The sequence below is a fragment of the Gekko japonicus genome, unplaced genomic scaffold, assembly GCF_001447785.1.
Source record: "Gekko japonicus isolate JY-2015 unplaced genomic scaffold, Gekko_japonicus_V1.1 scaffold97, whole genome shotgun sequence".
NCBI classification, from domain to species: Eukaryota; Metazoa; Chordata; class Lepidosauria; order Squamata; family Gekkonidae; genus Gekko; species Gekko japonicus.
Window position 1 is genome coordinate 1,562,711 of NW_015170278.1, and position 22,610 is coordinate 1,585,320.

Consider the following 22,610-nt stretch of genomic DNA (forward strand, 5'->3'; position numbering starts at 1 on the left):
GTACCTTCATCCCCCTCCCCCCCCCCTTTTAGTTTTTGCACTGAGCCTGATGAAGAGCTCTGAGAATGTCGGGAATTTGCTTTGGCATTTTTGTTACGATAACAGGGGGGAGGTTTCCCCTTAAAAACAAATACATGAAAATATTTCCTAACGAGATCCGCTGGAGGCGGGTTGGCATGGTTTATGTGCTTTGACAGTTCTGCAGGGGATGACCCAAGTACGAATTCCATGCACCGAGGCAAGGCCAGGGCTCCTCCCGCTGGGACTGCCGGGATCCCTTTGGCAGGATCTCGAAGGCGCCGGCGGCCATCTGCTCTCGCGGTTCCAGCGTCGATATAAACTGTCCATTCGTTGTCTTCTGGGCTGTGCTGGTGCCATTCCCGTAGAGGCGTGTTGCTGCTGCACTGTTATGTAGCAGGCAGGCTGAGGTCACCAGCAGGCAGGAGAAAGAGAAAGCACAGACTGCAGCCCGGACCGACTAGTCCAAACTTGCCCTGCTGCCGGCTTTTCCTCTACCAACGCCGACGGCGGACCCTCCCCGGTAAATTTGCTACTACCCCGGTGGTGGCTGCTCTTAAAGGATGCCTGTTTCTGTATTGTTGCTGAATTGATAAGTAAATATGGGACGATAATCCTGGAGCGGATCTCTAAAGCAGAGAAAAGTCAGGGACGTTCCCAAGGACCGAAGGGTTGCCGGTAGGGTAACCTCTCTTTTTTACTGTTGTTCGTCCTCTTTTGGGCTCTTTTTAAGAAAACTGATGAAAATGCCCTCTTTTGGGGTTGGAAGGTTAGGAATATTCCTAGTTAGTAGTGATTATCATAGTTTAAATAGTAGGGGTATTTAAAATGAGATTTGTCATAGTGATCACTTGTTTGAAGTAGTTAGTTGGGAAATGTGATCTCTTTTTTGCTTTTCAAAACATGGTAACCCTAGTTGCCAGCTATTGCACTTCATCCAGACCAGAGCTCCAGGGGTGGGTCAGTACACAGGCCTGGAAAGCACAGCCAGTGTAAGGACACAGGGTGACTGAACCCGGACAGGAAATATGTTGGTTGCTGAAGCCAAAGGGTTGCTGATCTTCTTTGATCAGACTTATAAACAGACCACGGAGGTGGTTTGGATTGGCCATGTGAGGCTGGTGAGATGCAACAAGATTAAATAAAGAATATATGGGCAAGTAGGCTAGTCGAAGTTCTTATGGGCTTGTAACTTTTGTGGCCTGCAGATCTTTACTTTCTGGGATAAGCAATATATCCAGTGAAATAACATTTCCAGAGTATAAGCTTTTGACAGCCAAAGCTCCCTTCCTCAGATTTATACAGGGAGTTCAGATATAGACATTTTCTGTTCACCATTTTCAAAATCTTGTAGTGTACCATAAATTGAGAAATTTATTTCCTGTTTGGCCCTAGATTGTTTGTATCATAGAAAGGAAACAAGGATAATCCTCTGGTCAGTATTTCCTTTGGCTCTGACACCATTTGATGGCATGTTGTTTTGAGACGAGACATGCCAATAGAGTTAAATGAAGACCATTCCCACTGTTATGTACTCTGAAATCAATTCCCAAGTACTAAATGAACATACGTAACATTGTTTATGATACACATAGATTTCTGCTTTTGATTTGGCTGCAAACTCTTCCCAGTGCAGGCAAAAGCTGTGATTCATGTATGCATGGACCATCTATATATCTAATAGCCAAGATGCTCCCTCTGTGCAGATATCTAAATCCACACATCAGGGGCACCTAGGGGGGCAGAGAGATTTCCCTGCATACTTGGAGCAGTCCCCAGGTGTGCAGAAAAATCTAAAAAGTTGAAAAATGTATGGGGGATATTTAAATCCCCCCAAAAGTAAAAGAGCATTCCCTGCACATGTGCAGAGAATGCCCTGGCAACTGTCTCACCACCGCTGTGGGGGGGGGGCCTTGGCGGGCCAGCGGCTGTGAGCCACACAGGCCTCTCCACTGCCGGTGCCGGGGGGGGAGGAGGGAGAAGGCTTGGTGAACTTCAGGGCTCCTCGCCGCCACCGGGCAGGGGGGCGGGAGAAGGCTTGGCGGGCCAGTGGCTGTGAGCCGCTCAGGCCTCGCTGCAACCGGTGCGGGGTGGGGGAGAGAAGGCTTGGAGGGCCTCATGGGTCCGCCTGCTGGGCTCACCTGCTGCCGCTTCCTCCTCCTGCGGAGCTCCTGCTTCTGCAGGCCGGGAGCTGTGGGGAATACTCCCCCCCCGCGAGTATCGTGGGTCCCCCTTCTTGTTAATAAATGATAGCAGCACAGAGCAAGAACATTCTGTTCCCATTGAGAATGCAAGTAGAAATTGTGCCCTTTACCTATCCTGGATGGCCTGACTCAAATGGCTCAGGCTAGCCCAATGTTGGAAACTAAGCAGGTTTGGCCCTGGTTAGTACTTGGGTGGGAGGACCACCAAGGAAGTCCAGTGTTGCTGTGTTAAGGCAGGCAATGGCATATAATCTCCAAACGTCTCTTGCCTCAAAAACCCTATGGGGTCACTATAAGTCAGCTGCAACTTGACAGCACTTTCACCACCATACTGGAGATAGGATGGTCACAAATTTGAAACCAGTGGACTTGTGTCAGATTTAGACTGTCAGGATCAATCTTTGAGATTTCCTTATGAGTGACAAGAAAATAAGTTGCTTGAAAGTTTGAACTGAAGGTTTCGGGTTTCCTGATCTGATTAATGCTCCAAACTGATACACTCAGAATCATTTTGCTATCGAAATATTGCGGGGGGGGGGGCCTTTCCTAAGGCAAAAAGGTTTGAAGTGGTGTGACTGAGCACCAACCTGTGTGCTGCATAGATCTGTGACTGGATTGGATCCCCTGATGTTTTTCTTTCTTGATTAAACAGAAGTCTAGTGACACCTCAAGGACCAACAAATTTTATTCCTGCATAAACGTTTGTGAGTCAAAACTCACTTTATCAGGCACATCTAATTGATTATCTCTGTGATGAAGTGAGCTCTGACTCACAAAGGTTTACACTGGAATAAATGTTGTAAGGTCCTTAAGGTGGTACTGGGCTCCTGTTCCACTTTGCTATAATAGAAGAACATGGCTGTCCCTTTGGAATCTTTTTTTCTAAATGAAATGAGATAGGGAGTGGGGAGGTGGCAGATTGATCAGAACATGGGGGAAGGTGCATAACTAATCCCCTGCATGATGTTTACCTGACTGAATTCCCTCCCTACTGCTGCGGGGGGAGGGGGAGATATCGTTATTGCCACTGTTACCCTTGTAGGCCTAGCAGCAGTTCAGGGGGAAGAGATTTCTATTCGGAAAATACACACGTAACTACTAATACAGCTGCTGCAATCAGATTGTCAGCTCCCTGCAGCCACGTTTCATTTAAAAAAGAAAAAGTATCACGATTCCCCTGCCTGTCACAAAGTTTGGTCCTGGGCTGACTAGGAACCAGAGTGTTTAGGACCCTGTGTAACCTGGTGGAGATAACTGAGAGTGGGACACTTTTGCCTTTGGCTGTGCATGCTGCAGAAGTTTGTGTTGTTTGCCAAGGGTGTAGGCTTCAGCCTCTGGCTTAGGTTCATCATGCTAAAGTTAGCATGTTTGAATAAAGATGCAGCAAAGCTGGTTTCCTTGGGAATCTGTCAAGCTATGTTAGAGCAACGTCTAAACACAAAAGCTGTGGATTAATTGAAACCACACAACAAGGCAAATGACTAAGAAGCAGCTAGCACTGAAACAGGGCAGGGCTGTGGGTTTCCAATATGAGTCCTACAACCAGCTCTTTTTCTTTTTCACTTTGAGTGGACAGCAGGGACTGAGCTCTCTTTGAAACATCAGTGGTTTGCAACTGGTCCCCCCAGGAGTGCACACGCAGGATTGAGTCTCTCTCTCTCTCTCTCTCTTTTTCTTGCAGTACAATCCTGTGAGCCCTTCCCTAGGAGTATGCCCCATTGAATACAGTGTAGGGTTGCCAGTCTCCCGCTTTTACAACTGATCTCCAGCTGACTGAGATTCAGCTCCCCTGGAGAAAATGGCTGCTTTGAAGTGTGGACTCTACGGCATTGTACCATGCCCCAACCCCTCCCTCTCCCGAATCCACCCCCAAAGTCTCCAGGTATTTCCCAACCCGGACTTGGCAATCCTAATACAGTGGGACTTACTTATGAGTAAACCTGGTTGAAATTTTGCTGTCTCAGCCACTGAGTAGTCCCATCCAAAGACATCCAAAGCACATCTAGTTTGTATATTCAGTTGTCAATGAAGTGCTGCCTGGCAGGGGCTTTTCTAGCATCTCTGCTGTTATGAAGCACAATTTCCAGTCCCCCCAGCAATGTGCCATGAACACTAAGCCAATCTTTCTGTCCTTCTCTGGTGGGAAGGGGTCTAACCAGTGGACAAGGTTGCCATGTCAGAACTCCTCAGATTGCTCTCCCACTAACCAGTGGAATATTGACTTTGTAGTTCTGTCTTGAACCTTTAATTCTTTATGGTATTGCTCAGGGGTCATTTCGTAGAAAAAGAGGCGAAGGAGCTCATTAGCATAACTCATTAGCATAACTTATTTGCATATGCCACACCCCCTGACATCACCGGAAGTGTGTCAGAAGGCAACCCCCCCCACTCAGGCTCCACTGGACTGTTTTGGACTGCTAGCTATTGGGGGGGGGGGAACATGCAGATCTGTCCTCACAGAGGAAGGAGAGCTTGTACCTGAATAAAACCTGGTCTTAAAGGTGCCACTGGACTGTTTTGGTCCCGGAGGGGGGGGGCGGCTCTGCAGCTTACCTGGCTGCTTCTTGCTCTGACTGAGGGCTGCTGGGAGCAGGGAGTGGGGCTTGTTGCATGGGCCCGCCTCCTGGGCTCTTTACTGCCGGAGCTCCGCTCCTGCAGGAAATGACCCCTGGTATTACTCTAACATGCCTCTTAAACTAAACCCCTTTTTCATTTGGCAATTGGTGCCCTTACAGTGCTGTTCGAACGAGAGTCCCACCAATCTAAGTCCATTTACTTCAGTGAACTTGGCGGAGTGTAACTGTGTGGAGGGTGGATCTGTTGAGATTCTCTGGCCTGCTGCTGGCTTAGGATTTGATACAGTGTGTGCAAAGAATTAACTTGCTTTCCCTTGTTCATTCAGCTGCCTGAAATAAGTGATTCTAATCAGCAGTTCTGACTGTGTGTTTATTTGTGATGGAAATAGGTTGAGACTCTGCTAAGGAGATCATGCCCCCAAAGCGCAAGGCCCCTGCCCAAACCCAGGCAGCAGTCAAGGGCAAGAAGGTGAAAGAGGAGCCTGAACCAGAAGAAGATAGCTTCCGCTCCACTGTGGAGGCACTGAAGGCTGCTCCCAAGGAGAAGCTCAAAGCCAAAATCGATGCTGCCTGCCAGCTGTGTAATACCAGCGGTGCCAAGGTGAGGTTGAAGCCCTGGCAGAAGTGCCACTTGTACCCAGTCTGCACTGACCACAGTGGAGGGAAGAGAGCACTTACCTTTTTTCCTGGGATGAGAGCGTGCAGTGTAAAGGGAGACTATTATCTCCTGAGCACCCCTGGCTGGAATTAAGATTAATATTCATTGGATCGTGAAGCTTTTTCTGTTGGGTCCTTGTGCCTTTGATTAGGTGGCCTGTTCACACAGTTCCAAGTTGCATTTCATCTGTATGAAGAAGGAAAATTGACTAAATCATATGTTTTCCCTGCCCGCTCATTAGGGGTTTCCCAGCACAGGTCTGGAAAATATTCTTTCCTTCAGGATATCCTCTGTCAATTGGACATTGCTCCCCTTCTGGGTGACGATGAGTGCAGTCTTATAGGAAGTTCCAGCCCCAATAGGAGTTCGTCAGTCTCTGATGTGGGCTCCATTCGTTGCCTAAGATAATATTGATATAGTGCCGGGGATTCCTGTCTTAGGGTATTTAATCGTAATATTTTTATGGTGCTTGCCTTGTTTGTTCTTGTAGTGCTCCTGAGTCATTATAGTATTCCCATTTTTAGAAATGTCAAACAAAGACTGAGATACAGGGGTTGACTCAGAGTCATCCAATAAATTCATGGCTGAACAGGTCAAAGTGCAGCCTGCGGTCCACACCGGTAACAGGCTGACTTATCCCTATCTGGCATAAAGGCAACATGGTTGTGTGAGTGTCTTAGAAGAGGCGCCCTCCTATTCCCTGAGTACAATAGGTTCCTTTCTTTATTCTTCTAGATCTGCGAGGACTATGACTGCATGCTAAACCAAACCAACATTGGGCACAACAACAACAAATTTTACATTATCCAACTCATAGAGCACAATGGGAGTTACAGCTGTTGGAACCGCTGGGGCCGGGTGGTGAGTATCTTCTGCATCATATGACTGCTGGGGCTCAAGAATGCTGCTTCTTTAATCCAGGTGGTGGCTCAGAATCTCCAAAAGTGCTACAGCCATCTCTTTTAATGTGGCTCATGATGCCTATCCTGAAGACAATTTTAGCCACTATAAGGATTTCTTATGCACCCTACAGTAATGTTTCCAAGACTATAGTTTGCAGAACTGTAATGCAGGTAGGCCTTGAGGAGCCGCTCACAGTCAGTGTTCCCTGAACTTGTTCATGGCTGGTTCTCTGCAGTGTGCGTCCGTGTTTCCCCCCAGGACTATTCAGATAGGATCTGGTGTTGTGTATGTAGTCAGGAAGACTCACAAGAATTAGGCGTCCGTCTGTGTGAATGAGGCACACTTTCTAGTTTGGTCCGAATTCACACTGGGAAAACAAAGTGTAAGGAAGAGCCCTTTCTTCTGCTGCCTCTTTCTCCTGTTCTTAGAAGGCCTAAATTTTACATCCAGCATATAACAGATGACACACATACAAATACTAAGGGATCATTTTGGTCTCTTATGTGAGCTTGAAAGAGAGGACTGAGACTGGAATATGTTGAAAACCAAGGACAGCTTTTATTAAGAAGAAGAGATTGGATTTATACCCCTCCCTTCACTACCCGAAGGAGTCTAAGAGCGGTTTACAATCCCTTTCCCTTCCCCTCCCCACAACAGACACCCTGTCGGGTAGGTGGGGCTAAGAGAGACCTCTCGAGAACTGCTCTTGAGAGAACAGCTCTGAAAGAACTTATGACTGAGCCAAGGTCATACCAGCAACTGCATGTGGAGGAGGGGAGAATCAAACCCAGTTCTCCCAGATTAGAGTCCGCGCTCCTAACCACTACACCAAACTGGCTCTCGTGCATTCAGATGAATGTAGCACAGTATAACACTGAATATTATAATGCTCATGTTGAGAAGAAAGTATTCCAAGTATGTCCTTTTGTGTGATGTATGTCACTTAAGGAAGGGAAGTAGGGAACTTAAGAGAGAGAAAGAGGGGAAAGTAGAAGCTTAAAGTCCTCTATCAACCTTCATCCTGGGTGGAGATACTTCAGGGGAGATTCTCAAGTGTCTAGTCAGCCAGTAATCCAGAAGGGACCTCCGTAGTACACAAACCAGTAAGGTGTGGAGCCGTCTAAAGGAATGCATGCTGGGGTTAGAAGCAGAGACTCAAGTAAACAAAATCCAGGTAGAGATCCAAGGGGAACAGAGAGCAAGAAGCCTTTTGGAATCTCCTATGTAAGAGAGAATGGAGCTGCGGTGGCTCAAGTGGTTAAGACGCTGAACTGCAGGCTGTGGAAGGTCAGTAGTTCAGCAGTTCAAGACCTGAGTGTGCCGCAAGACGGAGTGAGCTCCCGTCTCTAGTTCCAGCTCCTGCCAACCTAGCAGCAAGAAATTGCAAGTAGATAAATAGGTACCACTTTGGTGGGAAGGTAACAGCGTTCCGTGCACCTTGGTGTTTAGTCATGCCGGCCACATGACCACGGAAACGTCCTCGGACAGTGCTGGCTCTTCGGCTTTGAAACGGAGATGAGCACCGCAACCCTAGAGTCGGATTCGACTGGCTTTCGAGCAAGGGAACCTTTACCTTTACCTTTACTATGTAAGAGAGAACTGAGTACAGCAAGGGAGCCAAAATGCTGGGTACCCAGCAGGACCAGATGGCTGGAGCAGAGCAGAACTTGAGGAAGCACCCTGCATCAGTTATAGTACTCTGAATTGAAAGGGGAAGAGAATCTAAGTGAACTTAAAGAGGAACTCCTTGGGTGGCTGAATTTATTTATTTATTAAAACACTTATATCCTCCCTTTCTTTGGAGATTATGGTGGCTCACGATAGTAGCTAAAAACATGTTCAGTTTCGTCCAGCTCTGCCATCCTTAGAGGAGATGGGAATGCTTTCACAAGTCCCCACAGGTCCCCCCTTGCCATGGTATTCCAGACATTCTGAGAAATATACTCCAGCCTGGAAGGTGCTGAAGGAGAGCAGGGGCCATAGGTGGGGTGGACCCGAACGTGAACAAGTTTAAAAGCAAGAAAATGAAATAAACCCCAAATCTCTCCACCCTTAAAAGAAGCTTGCCACCTCTCTCAAAAGCCCAGGCAGACAGGCAAGCCAAGGCAGGGGCCCCTCTCACCTCTTCAGGGAGCCCATTCCACAGAGCAGAGCCATGGTGGGAAAGACATGGACTCTGGTCAGTGCCAGACGGACCACCCTAAGTGGTGGGATAGCCAACAGATGGCTGCATGATGAGTGTAGCTGGCATCCAAGGACATATGGAAGGAGTTGGAAGAAGGATGCGTGACTAAGGAAGTTACCATGTTGCAGGAACTTCTCCAGTTGACATAAAGTAAGGAAGTCTTGTGGCAGGGTGAGCTCTTGGCTTATGTAATCAAGACCACCTCCAAATGTTTATGGGAATATGGGAAGTAGAGAGCAGCTGTCCAGTCATCAGAGAAGCAAACCCTGTTGTGCCAAGATGATTAATTGCCAAGAAGTTCTTATTACTAGCGTAAAAGCCTTGTTTCTTAGGGGTGTCATTTCTAGCAAGTTATGAAAGGTCCGACTGGTTGTACTCAGGTCATGCCCCCTTTCTGCCTGTTCTCACGCTTTCTGCTGCAAATGGCTCAAAAATGTTTTGTAGGTTTCATGTGAGTGTGACACTAGCTTGTTGTGGAACAAAGTAGAGGAGAAAAGAGAAGGGCCAACAGAATGGAGGTTTGATGGCAGGTACTGGGCTGCTCATAAAGTCTCTCCATACTTGGGGAATTCCCTGGGTAAGGAGAAAGATGCGACTTCGTAAATTAATCAGATGGGAAAACTTAAAATGGCCAGAGGATCAAAAATGCTCCAAAAAGGATGAAATGTTAAGAGCTGCTGGACAACATTTTTTTTTAAAAAGGAGAGCAGGAGGAGAAATCAGCCTGCTCAGGTTCCTGGAAGTGGGGGGGTAGGATTTCCCATTTGTCGTCCACAGCTTGTTGTAAAACTGCTTACATGACTGTAAACACTTTGATGCCAATTGTGCTTGCAAATATGTTCATGAACTCTCTGTGTGTTTAGCTGCAGCTGTGTATCCGGCACAGGTGTTAGTAGAGGCACAGTCTTGTAGGTTCCCTTGATAACACTTAATGCATAGTTGCTCCAGCCCTGTATACTCACTGCAGGGCAACAGGTTTATAGCCACAGTGTGGAAATCTCTCACTTGGTGGTTTCTAAGGCATGTTGTGTGAAGCAGATTCACTCAGATGATTAGGTATCTGAGCTAATATAAAGCCCACACATTTCTCCCTCCTGTTGGCCATGGATTCTATTAATAAAAAATCTATACAGCCAGCCAGGCAAAATGTAGATTAGCAATAGTCACTGGACAAATCACCCAAGTCCGTTGTCCAGTTATGGATTAAAGGTTCATAGTGTGCTTGCAGAAAATACTAAACTCTCAGACCAGTGACTGTCTCCTCATGGAGATTTTTTCCTTCCTTGGCTTCCAGACTGTAGCAGGTTTTATTATTTTATTTTTTACCTTGGACAAGGAGTTTGGAAGAGGAAACCTCCACACAACATCATCCTTTCTCCATTTGCTGGATTTCCCTGTTTTCTAAATGCTTTCTCAAACCAGATTTGGTATGTTCCTTCCATAGAGAACATAGTCAACGTGCATTACTAAGCCATCTGGAGGGGAAGATGCACATTTTAGAAAACCCTGCCCACTTTGCTCCATTTCCCTTGTTCCACACCCCCACAGCATCAAAGGGCTTTTTAAAAAAAATGACAACTGTTATTGCACTACATTGCAATGACACTATAGTGCTCTATTGCCACAGTCTGCTAGTTCCTCTGAGTTAAAAAAAAAAAAGCATAAGTGTCTAGCAAAAGTCTCATTGTGGAGGTATGAGGGGAAAGGCAATGAAAATAGTTTAAGATGGTTCTTTTTTTTGTTTTAATGCAAGCTGGGAATTCAGAGGAACCAGTAGACCCTGATGAAAGTTTGTTATAACTTCACTATGACATAGTGCAATAGCAATTACTGATTTTTAGAAAAAGCCATCAAAAAGGCCGTCAGTGGCAGGGGGAAAATGCAAGGAAAATGGTAGCTGAGAGTACAAAACTCCTTTTCAGACACCCCATTACTAGTGTGAATATTTCTCTATTCATGGCTCTTGAACAAATGGCCAGTCCCATGTTGACCAAATACTTGCAGTGATATAGTCGAAAAGTTTAGTGGCAAGATGCCTCCTAATGGTCGTAGCTAGCTTTATTAGTACACAAGAACATGAGAAGAGTCCTGCTGGATCAGACCAATCATCCATCTAGTCCAGCATCCTGTCTGACACAGCAGCCATGTTGTGGCTCTGGAGGGCCAACAACAGTGCATAGAGGCTGAGACCTTCCCCTGATGTTGCCTCCTGGCATTGGGATTCATGCCTCTAAACATGGAGGTTCTCTTTAGTTACCATGGCTAGGAGCCACTGTTAGACCACTGACAGACCTATCTTCCATGAATCTGTCTAATTCTAAAGCTGTCTGTGTCTGTTGCCATCACTACATCGTCCGGCAGCAAATTCTGCATTTTAATCACTCGCTGTGTAAAGTGTTTCCATTTGTCCATCCTGAATCTACTGCCCATGAGCTTCATTGAATGCCCTCAAGGAGAGGGAGAAAAAAGTTCTCTTTGTCAGTTCTCTACACCCCATGCATAATTTTATAAACCTCGATCATGCCCCCCCCTTTAGTTGTTTCTTTTCTAAACTGAAAAGCCTCAGACCCTTTAGTCTTTACACACAGGGAAGGTGCTCCAACCCCCTAATCATCTTGGTTGCCCTCCTCTGTACTTTTCCCAGCTCTACAACGTCCTTTTTGAGATATAGTGACCAGAACTGTACACGGTATTCCAAATGAGGTCACATCATAGATTTATGTTTTTGTTTGTCAAGTCACAGCTGTTTTATGGCGACCCCATGGGGTTTTCAAGGCAAGAGACATTCAGAGGTTGTTTGCCATTGCAAGCCTCTGTATCATAAAGGGTATTATAATATCAGGCATTTTATTTTCAATCCCTTTCCTAATAATCTCTAACACAGAGCTTGCCTTTTTCACTGCTGCAGCACACTGGGTTGACACTTTCATTGAGCTATCTACTATGGCCCCATGGCCCTCTCAATTCCAGCTCCTTCAGACTCCATTAGCCTATACTTGAAATTGGGAGTTTTTGTCATTTTTTGGTAGCAACTCCTGTGTTCTCAGGCTTTCCAGGAAATAGATCTGTTTCTTGGTAAGCTGTTTTACCATCTATACAGCAGTGTTCCTGGAGGGCATAGGATAATATTGTCCGGAGGTATGCAAGACGGAGCTCTTCCGCCAGGCTTTCGATTAGGAGCCGCCACTACCACCATCACCAACGAACCCGGTTGATAACTGGGAATGGAGTGGCCCTAGGACGATTGCATCTCAGTGGCACAGTAGATCAGTACCGTTGTACGGGGATGGAGGCAACATCTACTGGACACCATCTTGTCTTAATTTAAGAACAACAGTACTGAGCACTTTATGTAATGTTGATGCTTATTCGATTTTATCTTGTTTTACTTGGTTTTATGTATTGGCACATGGTGCCCTTGCTTGTTAGCCGCCCTGAGTCCATTCATGGGGAAGGCGGGATAGAAATTTAAATAAATAAATAACAAACTGTATCTCCTTTGGAAAACCTGGGGGAAATGTATTAAAATTGTATTTGGGGTATGTTCACTTCCCCAAGCCCAGTTCAAAATTCCAGTTGTCACTAAGCAAGTCAGTGTTTATGGCAGCGGAATTCAGTGCTTCAAAATACTCAAACGTTGAACACAAGATGTTAGAATGCCAATGTATGTGTCTATCATTATCTGTCACCAACATGGTTGGCATTTCACTTTGTGGTACGGTAAATGTTCTCCAACGAAAGCCTATTGCTTGTGCCAGCCAATGAACCACTGTCATACTTCACTTCAGTGCTCCTTTGGATCAGATGTCCTTTGCAAAAACTCAAGGGACTTTTAAATCCAAATGCACTATATTGCCTGGAGTAAAAAAGCAGTCCAAAGATGAAATCTACAATAAAATTCTGGTGTTGTTTTATTTGTCACTTGTATGTTACTAAATAATATTCTGGCTTCTGGTGGGCAGGTGACAGTGTCCTTAAAGTACAAAGCTGTTGAGCCACTTCCCAATAGACTGACTCTTTTCTTAAACGGTGGCATTTGTTAGGTACAACAGCACTATCATGTGCATAGTGTGCTTACCTTTTCTTCCACCCCAGAAACTCACATGCTTGTTTCCTCATAAAACATCTGCATTAAACACTTGTGAGATTAAAGTTTGAGTCCTGCTGCTTCAGACCAATCCTTGAATCTATCTTGTGAGATTGTACAGTATTCCAGACAAGGGCGTGGGTTTGGAGCTTTTGTTCACATGACTTTGCTTTTGTGCCAGGGCTTTCTGCATGAGCCGTGTTGCTTGGCTATTTGCACTGTATCTTGATGCTTGAAGGGATGGAAATTTTTTAGTACTGGCTTATGTTCTGGCTGTTTATTTCCAGATGGTTTAATCTGTCGACTTGGATTTCCTTTGCATTTAATTGCAAAGACAACCCTCATCTTAGGCCAGTTGTGCTCTGCTCGAGCAGTGCTGGCTTGGGAGGGTCTATCTAAAGCATTGTCTGCAGCACAGCCACAGATCTTTCTTATGCTTTCTTCTTATGATGATCTGGGTTCACCTCAGGTTAGTCTGGGCTGACAGCTAGTGTCTGCCAGTTGTCTTCCTCCTCTAAGGCTCGAGTTTCATAAGGAGTTCGTTTCCTGGAATACTTGGTCATACCCTGGCAGGATCGTTACATTTGAGAAAATGAAATGTGAATTGCATTGAACCATCAGCTGCGGTGTGTCCTTTCTTCTCTTTTCTTCATCAGCGTATGTCCTTCCCTCCTTGTTTTGCAAGTGGACACCCTCCTGCACCACCCCTGTACCCATGCATTCTTTCAGGGAGGGGGGGATCGAGCGCTTCCTCTCTCCACAGGCCAGGGCAAGGAGGAGAAGTTTCCAGGTAGCTTTCCCTTACTTCAAGCCAAAAGCTGCTATGACCGTTCTAGTATGTCAATTGCAATTCATTCATTCAATGCAGGAGGAGATGTAATGCAAATCCAGAGATCATTCTGTGGATGACCAGTAAACTGTGATTTTTAGTGTACAGTTGAACAAGTTCTGTGCATTTTCTGTTATATGATATTTCCTGGAGCTCTAAAACACAGAGCTTTAACAACTCAACTTGTGTTTAAAATGCCAGGAAGCAAGCTTTTGGGTTATACAGAATGCTTCTTTGGGTGTCCAGGGCTAAAGCAAAATTGCAGGGTGATTTGTATTCAGGTTGCTGTTAACCAGGTACTGATGACTTCCCGCTAAATCAAAGAAGCAGTGGATTAATTAGGGCCTATGTTAATTATAATGGGGCCGTGGTGGCTCAGAGGTTAAGAGGCTGAACTGTAGACCATAAGGTCTGTAGCTCGGCAGTTCAAGACCCTAGTGACATGTGACAGAGTGAGCTCCCATCTCTGGCCCCAGCTCCTGCCAATGTAACAGTTCGAAAACAAGAAATTGCAAGTAGATAAGTAGGGACCACTTCGGTGGGAAGGAAACAGCGTTCCATGCACCTCAGCGTTTAGTCATGCCGGCCACATGACCATGGAGAAGCCTTCAGACAGTGCTGACTCTTTGGCTTGGAAACAGAGATGAGCACCGCCCCCTACAGTTGGATTCGATTAGCTTTCGAGCAAGGGAAACCTTTACCTTTTTATGTTAATTATATTGTAGTTTGGCATTCTGGAGGAGACAATCTGGTTACACAATCCTATGGCTTTCCAGAAAACTGGGCTCATGCTAAAAAAAAAAGGATTCTCTTCTTGCCTTTTAGACTTCTTTATTTGCTGGTCAGCAGCTAGTTGACTCAGGGAGCCACTTTCTGGGGTGTCTTCATGCAGGGTTCACTTGTCTGTTCTTTCTCAAATCAAGTTTAAAAAAAAACACTTTCTCATTAGATGTGCCCTGTTATGCTCTGTCAGTACAGCTTGCATATCTACAGAGCTGCATGGCTTTTTAAAAACTCTGCATCGGTGTTGGGATTCTTGATTCAAGGTCGATGGTTGTTTTGCAAACACAGAGCCACACTTAGTAAAAGAAAAATATCTTTACTATAAAAACAAAATAAAACACGGGTATGGTACTTTGGATAAAATAAATCAAATAAAAAGTTACATGCTTGCAGTTACTCTCAGTAATATATGCTAACAGCTACATGTTTCTATCTCTCTTGGCTTCTAGAAGAGAACTACCTCTTTGGTTCACACAAAGGGCCGTAAACGTGTGAATACATTAATGCTAGATCAAAGCATTTCTACAAACAAGATGTTAGTTGAGCAATACAAAGGTGACAGGTCACTTCATTAGGATAAACAACTCCCACAAACTTTTCCCGCTGTTGAATACATTATATAACGTAACATCCTGTTTGCTAACAAACAACATTTAACTCTGTAATGGCTGAAGTGTAAGCAACTTGCAGTTCCAACAATCAGCCTTATTTGGCTAAATATATACACAAGGGTTGAGTTCTCTTGAATGAAATAAAGCTGGACCAGGCAAAGAGATGCTGAGTATAAGGGGAGGCATAAAGACTCCACCAGTCTCACTTGCTTGTGACAGCGACGGCAGTGATTATTGTATCAGTGAATGCACGTCGCCTGTCCTCACAGATTGTGTCGGGAGGAAGCAGAACCCACATTCTAGTGGTCAATTAATTGTGCTCCAGTCCAGTCTAGTGGGCTGAGCCTCAGTGTCGTAATCCAGAGAGTCCATCTATCTTATTGAAGTCCTGGCAGTCGGAGGATCTTTGGAGACGGAATTTTCAGTCTTCTTGAGAAGGGCTTCATCTAAAGTGGGAGATGGAAAGGGCTCCTGAAGACCCCATCGTTTGTCTCCCTTCTTATTACAAACCACCTCCCCATCTGAGAAACGTTAAGGTTGAGGGACAATGCATAAAAAGGATGGGGGCTCTGGTGAGGAAGAGGATGATGAAAGATGTGGGAAGCGCAGTTTTGCTCCTGCTCTCTTTTGATTGCAACCACTACTGTGCATGGCCGTTACTCCACACAAGTCTGGAGCCCTGGAAATAAACTTTCCTGGGGTCAGAAGGGACTGTTTGTGGGAGGGGAAAGCAGGATGATTGCAGCTGACCATGGCTTCCTTTGATATATCCTGGATCCTACCAATCATCTGCAGCAATTCCAGGCCAGAAGTGTTGAGGGCATTATATAGTGGCACATGATACAAGAACTGTGTTGCACTAATCAGGTCTGACTTATTTGTAGTGCACCTTTGAAATACTCTTCCCCCCCCCCTTTCCTTTATTTTTGTGTGTGTAAAACTCTCTCTGAGACATCTGTGTGATAAATATGTGTATTTCCGACCCTGTTGCTAAGGGTCTAAATTAAATTTCCTGTCTGCAAGTACCCTCTGTTTTACAATTCATATTTGCTCAAACATCAAGAGAACCCACTCATGTATAATCTTTAACTTTAGCTGCTCCAGTGGAGGAATTGGTAGGGAAGAATTGTTTTTAATTACCTAAATTTGGCAGGGGGGAAGATACAAATCAGCTTAAGGACCAGTAGGTTGCAGGGGAGTTGTATTTCATCTTGAAAGCCAAGAATCCTTAGGAAGGGCCTTGCCTGGCACTTTGTGAGAGACTTGCATGGTATATGATTGTTAGGGCAGATGCTTGCAATCCAGGACTTTGTATTTTCACATAAACACCTGAGTTCTTTGAGTTTTGTAACTTAAGCAAAATCTACCCTACTGCAGTGCATGTCCAGGTTACTTGCTTCTGTGTGGTGCCAGTTTGTTTTTCAATTAACAGTTTTCATTTTTAAGCATGGTTTGTTCTGCCAGTATCATAATGCCCCTGTATAAATCAATGGTGCAACCTCATTTGGAGTACTGTGTACAGTTCTGGTCACCAGACCTCAAAAAGGATGTTATAGCACTGGAAAAAGTGCAGAAAAGGGCAACTAGAATGATAAAAGGGTTGGAATCAATGCTCCCTCTAAGCTGTGGAGTCTCATGAGCAAAAATTCTACCTTGTGAGCTGTCGGCATTAAAGTTGTGAGCGAGTGATTTGGCCGCTGCATAAATTAGCTTGCTCTGGAGCCATCCTTCCTAAACTAAGACAAAAATGTGTGAGCCAGAGGCTAAAAAACTGAGCTAGCTCACACTGACTCAGCTTAGAGGGAACACTGGTTGGAACACTTTCCCTATGAAGAAAGTTTAAAACACTTGGGGCTCTTTAGCTGGAGAAGTGACGGCTGAGGGGTGACATGGTCGAGGTTTATAAGATTATGCATGGGATACAGCAGGTAAAAGAGGTACTTTTCTCCCTTTCTCACAATACAAGAACTCGTGGGCACTCGATGAAATTGTTAGAACAGATAAAAGGAAGTACTTCTTCACCCAAAGAGTGATTAACACATGGAATTCACTGCCACAGGAGGTGGCGGCGGCTACAAGCATGGACGGCTTCAAGAGGGAACAGAAGTCCATCAGTGGCTATTAGCCACAAGGTATAGATAGGGACTCTCAGGCTGGGGCAAGTGATGTTCTGTATTCTTGGTGCTTGGGGGTGGGGGGACAACAGTGGGAGGGCTTCTAGTGTCCTGGCCCCACTGCTGGACCTCCTGATGGCACCTGGTATTTTTGGCCACTGTGTGACAGAGTGTTGGACTAGATGGGCCATTAGCCTGATCCAACATTGGCTTCTCTTATGTTCTTATGGGATTCCAGCAAACACCCCCCCTCCCACTTCTTGATTCAAGTCTGTTTCATACTTGGGGTCGACAGCTGGTACTCTAAAGGGCTCTGAAATGAAAAGGACATTGGAGTGTTTTAGAGGTTCAGTCATAGACTGTATCTTTTGCCAGGTCTTTAGAGTGCCTGAGCATCTAGAAAGGCTTTGGTGGTGGCAGCATAACTTTCAGAGCAACAGATGGATACTCTCGTCTGGTTTACGATACTTGTGCAACTTCTAAGAGTGGCTTTACAACAGGCCTTGGTAAGGAGATGTAGATTGATGTGGAGTTCTGGAAGCTAATGCTTCTGAACTAAAAGAGAACTTTAGATCTCTGACTGCATTCAAATATTGAGTGGGTGGGGGATAGATAATCTCCATTCCAAAGAGATGGTACATTCATATTTTATTTTATTTATAGCATGTATAAGCCTGCCTTCCCCTTAGATAACTAGGTAAACAGCCCCAACAAAACCATAGAAGAACAGAGTTCTAAAAACAGAAGAATTAAACATCCAGGAGGGGGAAAACCCTCTTAAAATTCAGCAGAAGTCACTGGTGAAATAGCAGGTCCAGTTGAAGAGATTGGACTAAGTCAGATGAATCCGGGAAAGGTTGCCTGGTAAGTGGTAATCACGACTGTACACTCTCATTCAGATGCAAGTAGCTACAGCCCGAGGCTGAACTCTGGGGTATTAGGCAGTCTGAGTGAGGAGGCACCAGAGGTAGGGTTCCTGCTTTAAATTTAGATGGTTCGGAGTTAAATTGGTATTTCTGATGAAATGATCTCAGATAGCAGGTGTGTGGAGAAAGACCCTTCTCTGCCTGAGACCCTGGAAAGACACTTCTAGTTAGAGACAATAATGTTGAGTTAAGGTGGACCAATAGGCTTAACTTGGCATATGTTTTAATGAACGGTGGTTGGTTATTAGATATTACGGTTGGCTATTAGGTATCTGGAGCTGCGGTGGCTCAAGTGGTTAAGACGCTGAACTGCAGGCTGTGGAAGGTCGGTAGTTGAGCAGTTCGAGACCAGAATGTGCCGCATGATGGAGTGAGCTCCCGTCTCTAGTTCCAGCTCCTGCCAACCTAGCAGTTCGAAAGCAAGAAATTGCAAGTAGATAAATAGGTACCACTTTGGTGGGAAGGTAACAGTGTTCCGTGCACCTTGGTGTTTAGTCACGCCGGCCACATGACCACGGAAACGTCTTCCGACAGCGCTGGCTCTTCGGCTTTGAAACGGAGATGAGCACTGCAACCCTAGAGTCGGATTCGACTGGCTTTCGAGCAAGGGAACCTTTACCTTTACCTTTATTAGGTATCTACACTGGCTTGAGTCATGTTGACTGGAATTGATGCCTCAGGAACCAGCCTGGAGGTTAATGGAGATGTGCACCCTACATAAATATTGTGGTACCTTCCAGCATTCAAGAGCAGCAGGATGTCTTCCTTAATTGGAGAACTGCATGCTGGGATGTGAAGCTCTCTGTTGGCAACCCTACTGTGTCGCGAGCAAGAATAGCCTTAGCCATAAGGAAAATTGAGAGCGTTGCCGGTCTGGATACTCACTTTTTTATTATAGAAGAAACGGAAGCAACGAGATATACAAAACATAGGAATGAATTACAATACACTTGGCGGTCTGTGTTTTTATTTCCCACTGTCGGTTTTAGGGGGAGTCGGGACAGTCAAAACTCAGCAGCTTTCCTTCCTTGGAAGCTGCCAAGAAGGACTTTGAGAAGAAGTTTCGGGATAAGACGAAGAACAGTTGGGCTGACCGGGAGAACTTTGTAGCCTATGGTGGCAAGTATACTTTGATTGAAGTGCAACAAGGGGATGAAGAGGAACAAGAGGTGACAGTGAAGGTAAATGACCAAGGGATACACCTGGGACAAACGTCTGCTAAGGAAGAAAGGGCATTGCAAAGCAGACTAGCAAAAGCCTAAATATATGTAGTCTAATGGATATAAATCTCAGTTACTCAACATATTGTATAATTTTAATAAAAGTAAAAGAGAGCAGCTAACTCCTGTTCAGTCATCCCTGTGCCATGGCATTCAGTGACCAGAATGCTCTAAGCCAGGAGATTTACCTCTTAATGTACAATTAGGTAGAGTAGTGTACATCTTCCCATGGATCTTTAGAAGTATATGTGCTATAAACTTTTTTTTTTAAATGAAAGGGAATGGAAGGGACTTGAAACATCCCAGAGGGAGTTGGGAGCTCTCTCAGCGCGCACACATACACGCACCAATGTAATCTTTATCCTTGTGAGCAGACGTGGGGGGGGGGGGCCTCATTTGGAAGGTCAGCTGACAGATTCCTGAGTGCTGCACTGTATGGGTAGACTAGTGACTGAGCAGCTGGCCTTGAACAGTGGTTTGGCCACTGTTCCCCACTGATCCCCAAGAAGTCAGTTGATTTCAATCTGGTTACCCTGCAGTGCCCTAAATCTTCTCTCAAGGATCTGGAAACACTCTTGTGCTTTGGCAATGACATGATCACTGCAGTAACCCTTTAGGAGGTCCCCTGCTGGTTTCTGAACTCCACATGCATGTGAACGCACAGATGCCAACTGAACCGTGATTTGTGAAATGGATGGGACCCAGGATATGCATGGGCAACCTAGGCCTATGCTTATGTACGCAGAAGTGTCCAGTGGGGCTTGCTCCCAGATAAGTGTGCATAGGTTGCAATCCTGTCCCAGTTGGAAGGAATGTCATTGTGTGTGAATTCAGGCTTAGATCAGCTGTTTCCTGTCTCCAAGGTGGACGCTGTAGACGGAGTGAAGCTATCCAAGCAGAAGATACGACCCTGCACCCTAAACAAAGCTACCCAGGAGCTGGTCTCACTCATCTTCAGCAATGACATGTTTAAAGAAGCCATGCAAACCATGAATATAGGTAAAGAGTGGAGGGGGCTCTGTCTAGTTATGCAGAAGAAATAGAGGGCACCTGAACTTGGTATCAGGCCAAGACCGGGGCTCTGTCTAGTTATGCAGAAGAAATGGAGGGCACCATGTCTTATGTCACCTGAACTTGGTATCAGGCCAAGACCAACTTGTCATTCAGTAGCATCTGCTTCACGAGGTTTTACCTTTTACCAACCTTAGCGCTGTTGCAGAATTGTGATCTGTACAGTTTCAGTGGGGTCAAGCCAGAGTAACTGGTAGCAGCTTAGGTCTGGGAATAATAAGGAATTCTTCTGCTAGAAAGCGAAAGGCTTCAGTAGACCCTTAACTTGGAATAGTTTCTAATCCAAGTGGTCCAAAGCCTCTGATCTGTAGTAACTTGGAATAGTTTCTAATCCAAGTGGCCCAAAGCCTCTGACTTTGTGAAGTTCATCAAAGTAGTCATATCAATGCATTCCAAATTCCCGTGTTTCATTTTGTGTCCTGTCAGATGTGAAGAAAATGCCCCTGGGGAAGCTGAGCAAGCAGCAGATTGCCAAAGGCTTCGAAGCTCTGGAGGCCCTCGAGACAGCCATGCAGAAGCAGCCGCCATCCCAGAAGGTGCTGGAAGAGCTCTCCTCTCGTTTCTATACCATCATCCCCCACAACTTTGGCCGTGCTCGGCCTCCATCCATCACCACCCAGGAGGTCATCCAAGCCAAGAAGGACATGCTGTTGGTAAGGAGTCTTGGGAACTGGCTAAGGCTTGATTTAAACTAACCCAGGGGGACCACATGCTGTTGGTAAGGAGTCTTGGGAACCGACTAAGGCTTGATTTAAACTAACTCAGGGGGACCTCGTGCTTACACTGTGTCTCATGCAAAGAGCTATGCATGCTTAGGTTGTATGTTGGTATGGTTCTCCACAAAGGCTCTGGCATGCAAAAGAAGCACACATTGCTGCTTTGCATGGCTAGCAGAACAGCTTAAATGAGATGTTGAGCTTGTGCAGGGTCACAAGGGGAAGCTCCTTACCTTACTAGCCTTACATTGAATTAAAATTGGGGCCCCATGCACTGTTCAAGCAAATGGAACCTCAGTACCAGGAAACGCTGTCAAAATTGTTTGAGGCAAAACACTGGTCCTATCTGCTTATTAGTAAAACTGTCCTCACTTACAGCAGAGAGTTACACTGTGCCCTGAACAGCTAATTTTTGTTTGGGCTCCAAAGATGTTCAATGGTCCTGGGGGGGAGAAAGAGGATGGTAGGCATCAGGGGCCTGTTTCTGATGTGGTTAGAGGACCCCTTTCGGAAGGAGTCCCAGTGGCCATAGATTCAGCTTACTGAGCCTTCTGTTTTTCTATGGGTTATGATAGCTGTCGCAAGCTGGGCAGTAATCTACACCATGAGAGGGAGGGAAGGCAAGCCCAAACAGCTTCTGCAGTGCTTTAGACTTCTGGTCTCCAGTGGCCTTTTAGCACTGCCACGAGGAAGTCTGTTTTCCCCTTGGCTGCCTCCACGCTGCAGCCTTTTCTGTGTAACCTTGAAAGTTTCTTGTGGGACCTAGCCAGCTCACAACTGCCAGGTAGAGTAGGGTGGCTTTAGATGTGGGCGTGTGGCAAGCAAAGCTTCAGAGGCCAAAGTGCTGCCATAGGCAACCAACTCAAGTTCTTACATGTCATATACTTTTTAAAAAAGTTGTTAAGCAGTATACGGTGTGTTTAATATACACATGCTGTATACTGCTTAACAGCTTATATATATATGCATTTGGGCTAAGAAAACAAGAAGGGAAAATACGTCCAGCTAAAGCTAATTCAACTGTTCTCTGTCCTGGCAGATTCTAAAAGAAAGCAGTTTCTTTCAGCTCAATCTAATTCTCTTAACTGGTCATCTCCTTGCCCTCAAATTCTCCAACAAAGATTTTTTCCTCAGTCCTCCTCCCCCTTTGTGGTGTTCTTATGCCCTTATTTCAGCACTTTCTCCTAGACTTGTTTAGATGTAGTCAGGGGTCATTTCGTAGAAAAAGAGCTGCAGGCGCTCATTAGCATAACGTATTAGCATATGCCATACCCCCTGACATCACCGGAAGTGTGCACCAGCCCCTCTGACAGGCAGAAGCACCTGGGATCCATTCTGTTTAAACCACCTTCCCTTCCCTTGGCTTGTTCAGGATCCCCGCAGCTGCAGAGAGCCCGAGCAAGCCGGCTGCTGGAGGGATGTGTATTCGGTTCGTGTGAACCGAATGCACCCCCGAAAATTGCCCATTCGGGTCCCTTTCAGGCTGCTGCGGGCCGAATCAGATTCTCTGATCTGAATCAGCTTCCCACAGTTCGGCCCCATTATATCCTATGGGCCATTGAAGTCAATGGCGAAAACATGGGGTATATTCTGGGGGCTGGAGGGGAGGGGGTTTGAGGGAGAGGCTCCAAAATTGCAGGGTAGCTGCTGGAACCTCTCCCCAAGGCACACGCCATGTTTCAGGAACATTGAACTAGGGGGTCCAATTC

General features: G+C 45.7%; 1 protein-coding gene across 2 annotated transcripts in view; it reads left to right on the plus strand.

Annotated features, from left to right (window-relative positions):
• Positions 1-284: 284 nt before the first annotated feature.
• PARP3 (poly(ADP-ribose) polymerase family member 3) overlaps positions 285-22,610 on the plus strand; it is a 31,060-nt gene continuing 8,734 nt past the window's right edge. Inside the window, exons 1-6 of one of the 2 annotated variants that reach the window (XM_015417731.1) lie at positions 285-541; positions 5,188-5,399; positions 6,192-6,317; positions 18,884-19,075; positions 19,978-20,113; positions 20,612-20,838. In XM_015417731.1, the coding sequence (XP_015273217.1) occupies positions 5,211-5,399; positions 6,192-6,317; positions 18,884-19,075; positions 19,978-20,113; positions 20,612-20,838 (870 nt within the window). In that variant the 5' untranslated portion in view covers positions 285-541; positions 5,188-5,210. The other variant, XM_015417732.1, reaches the window with a different exon arrangement.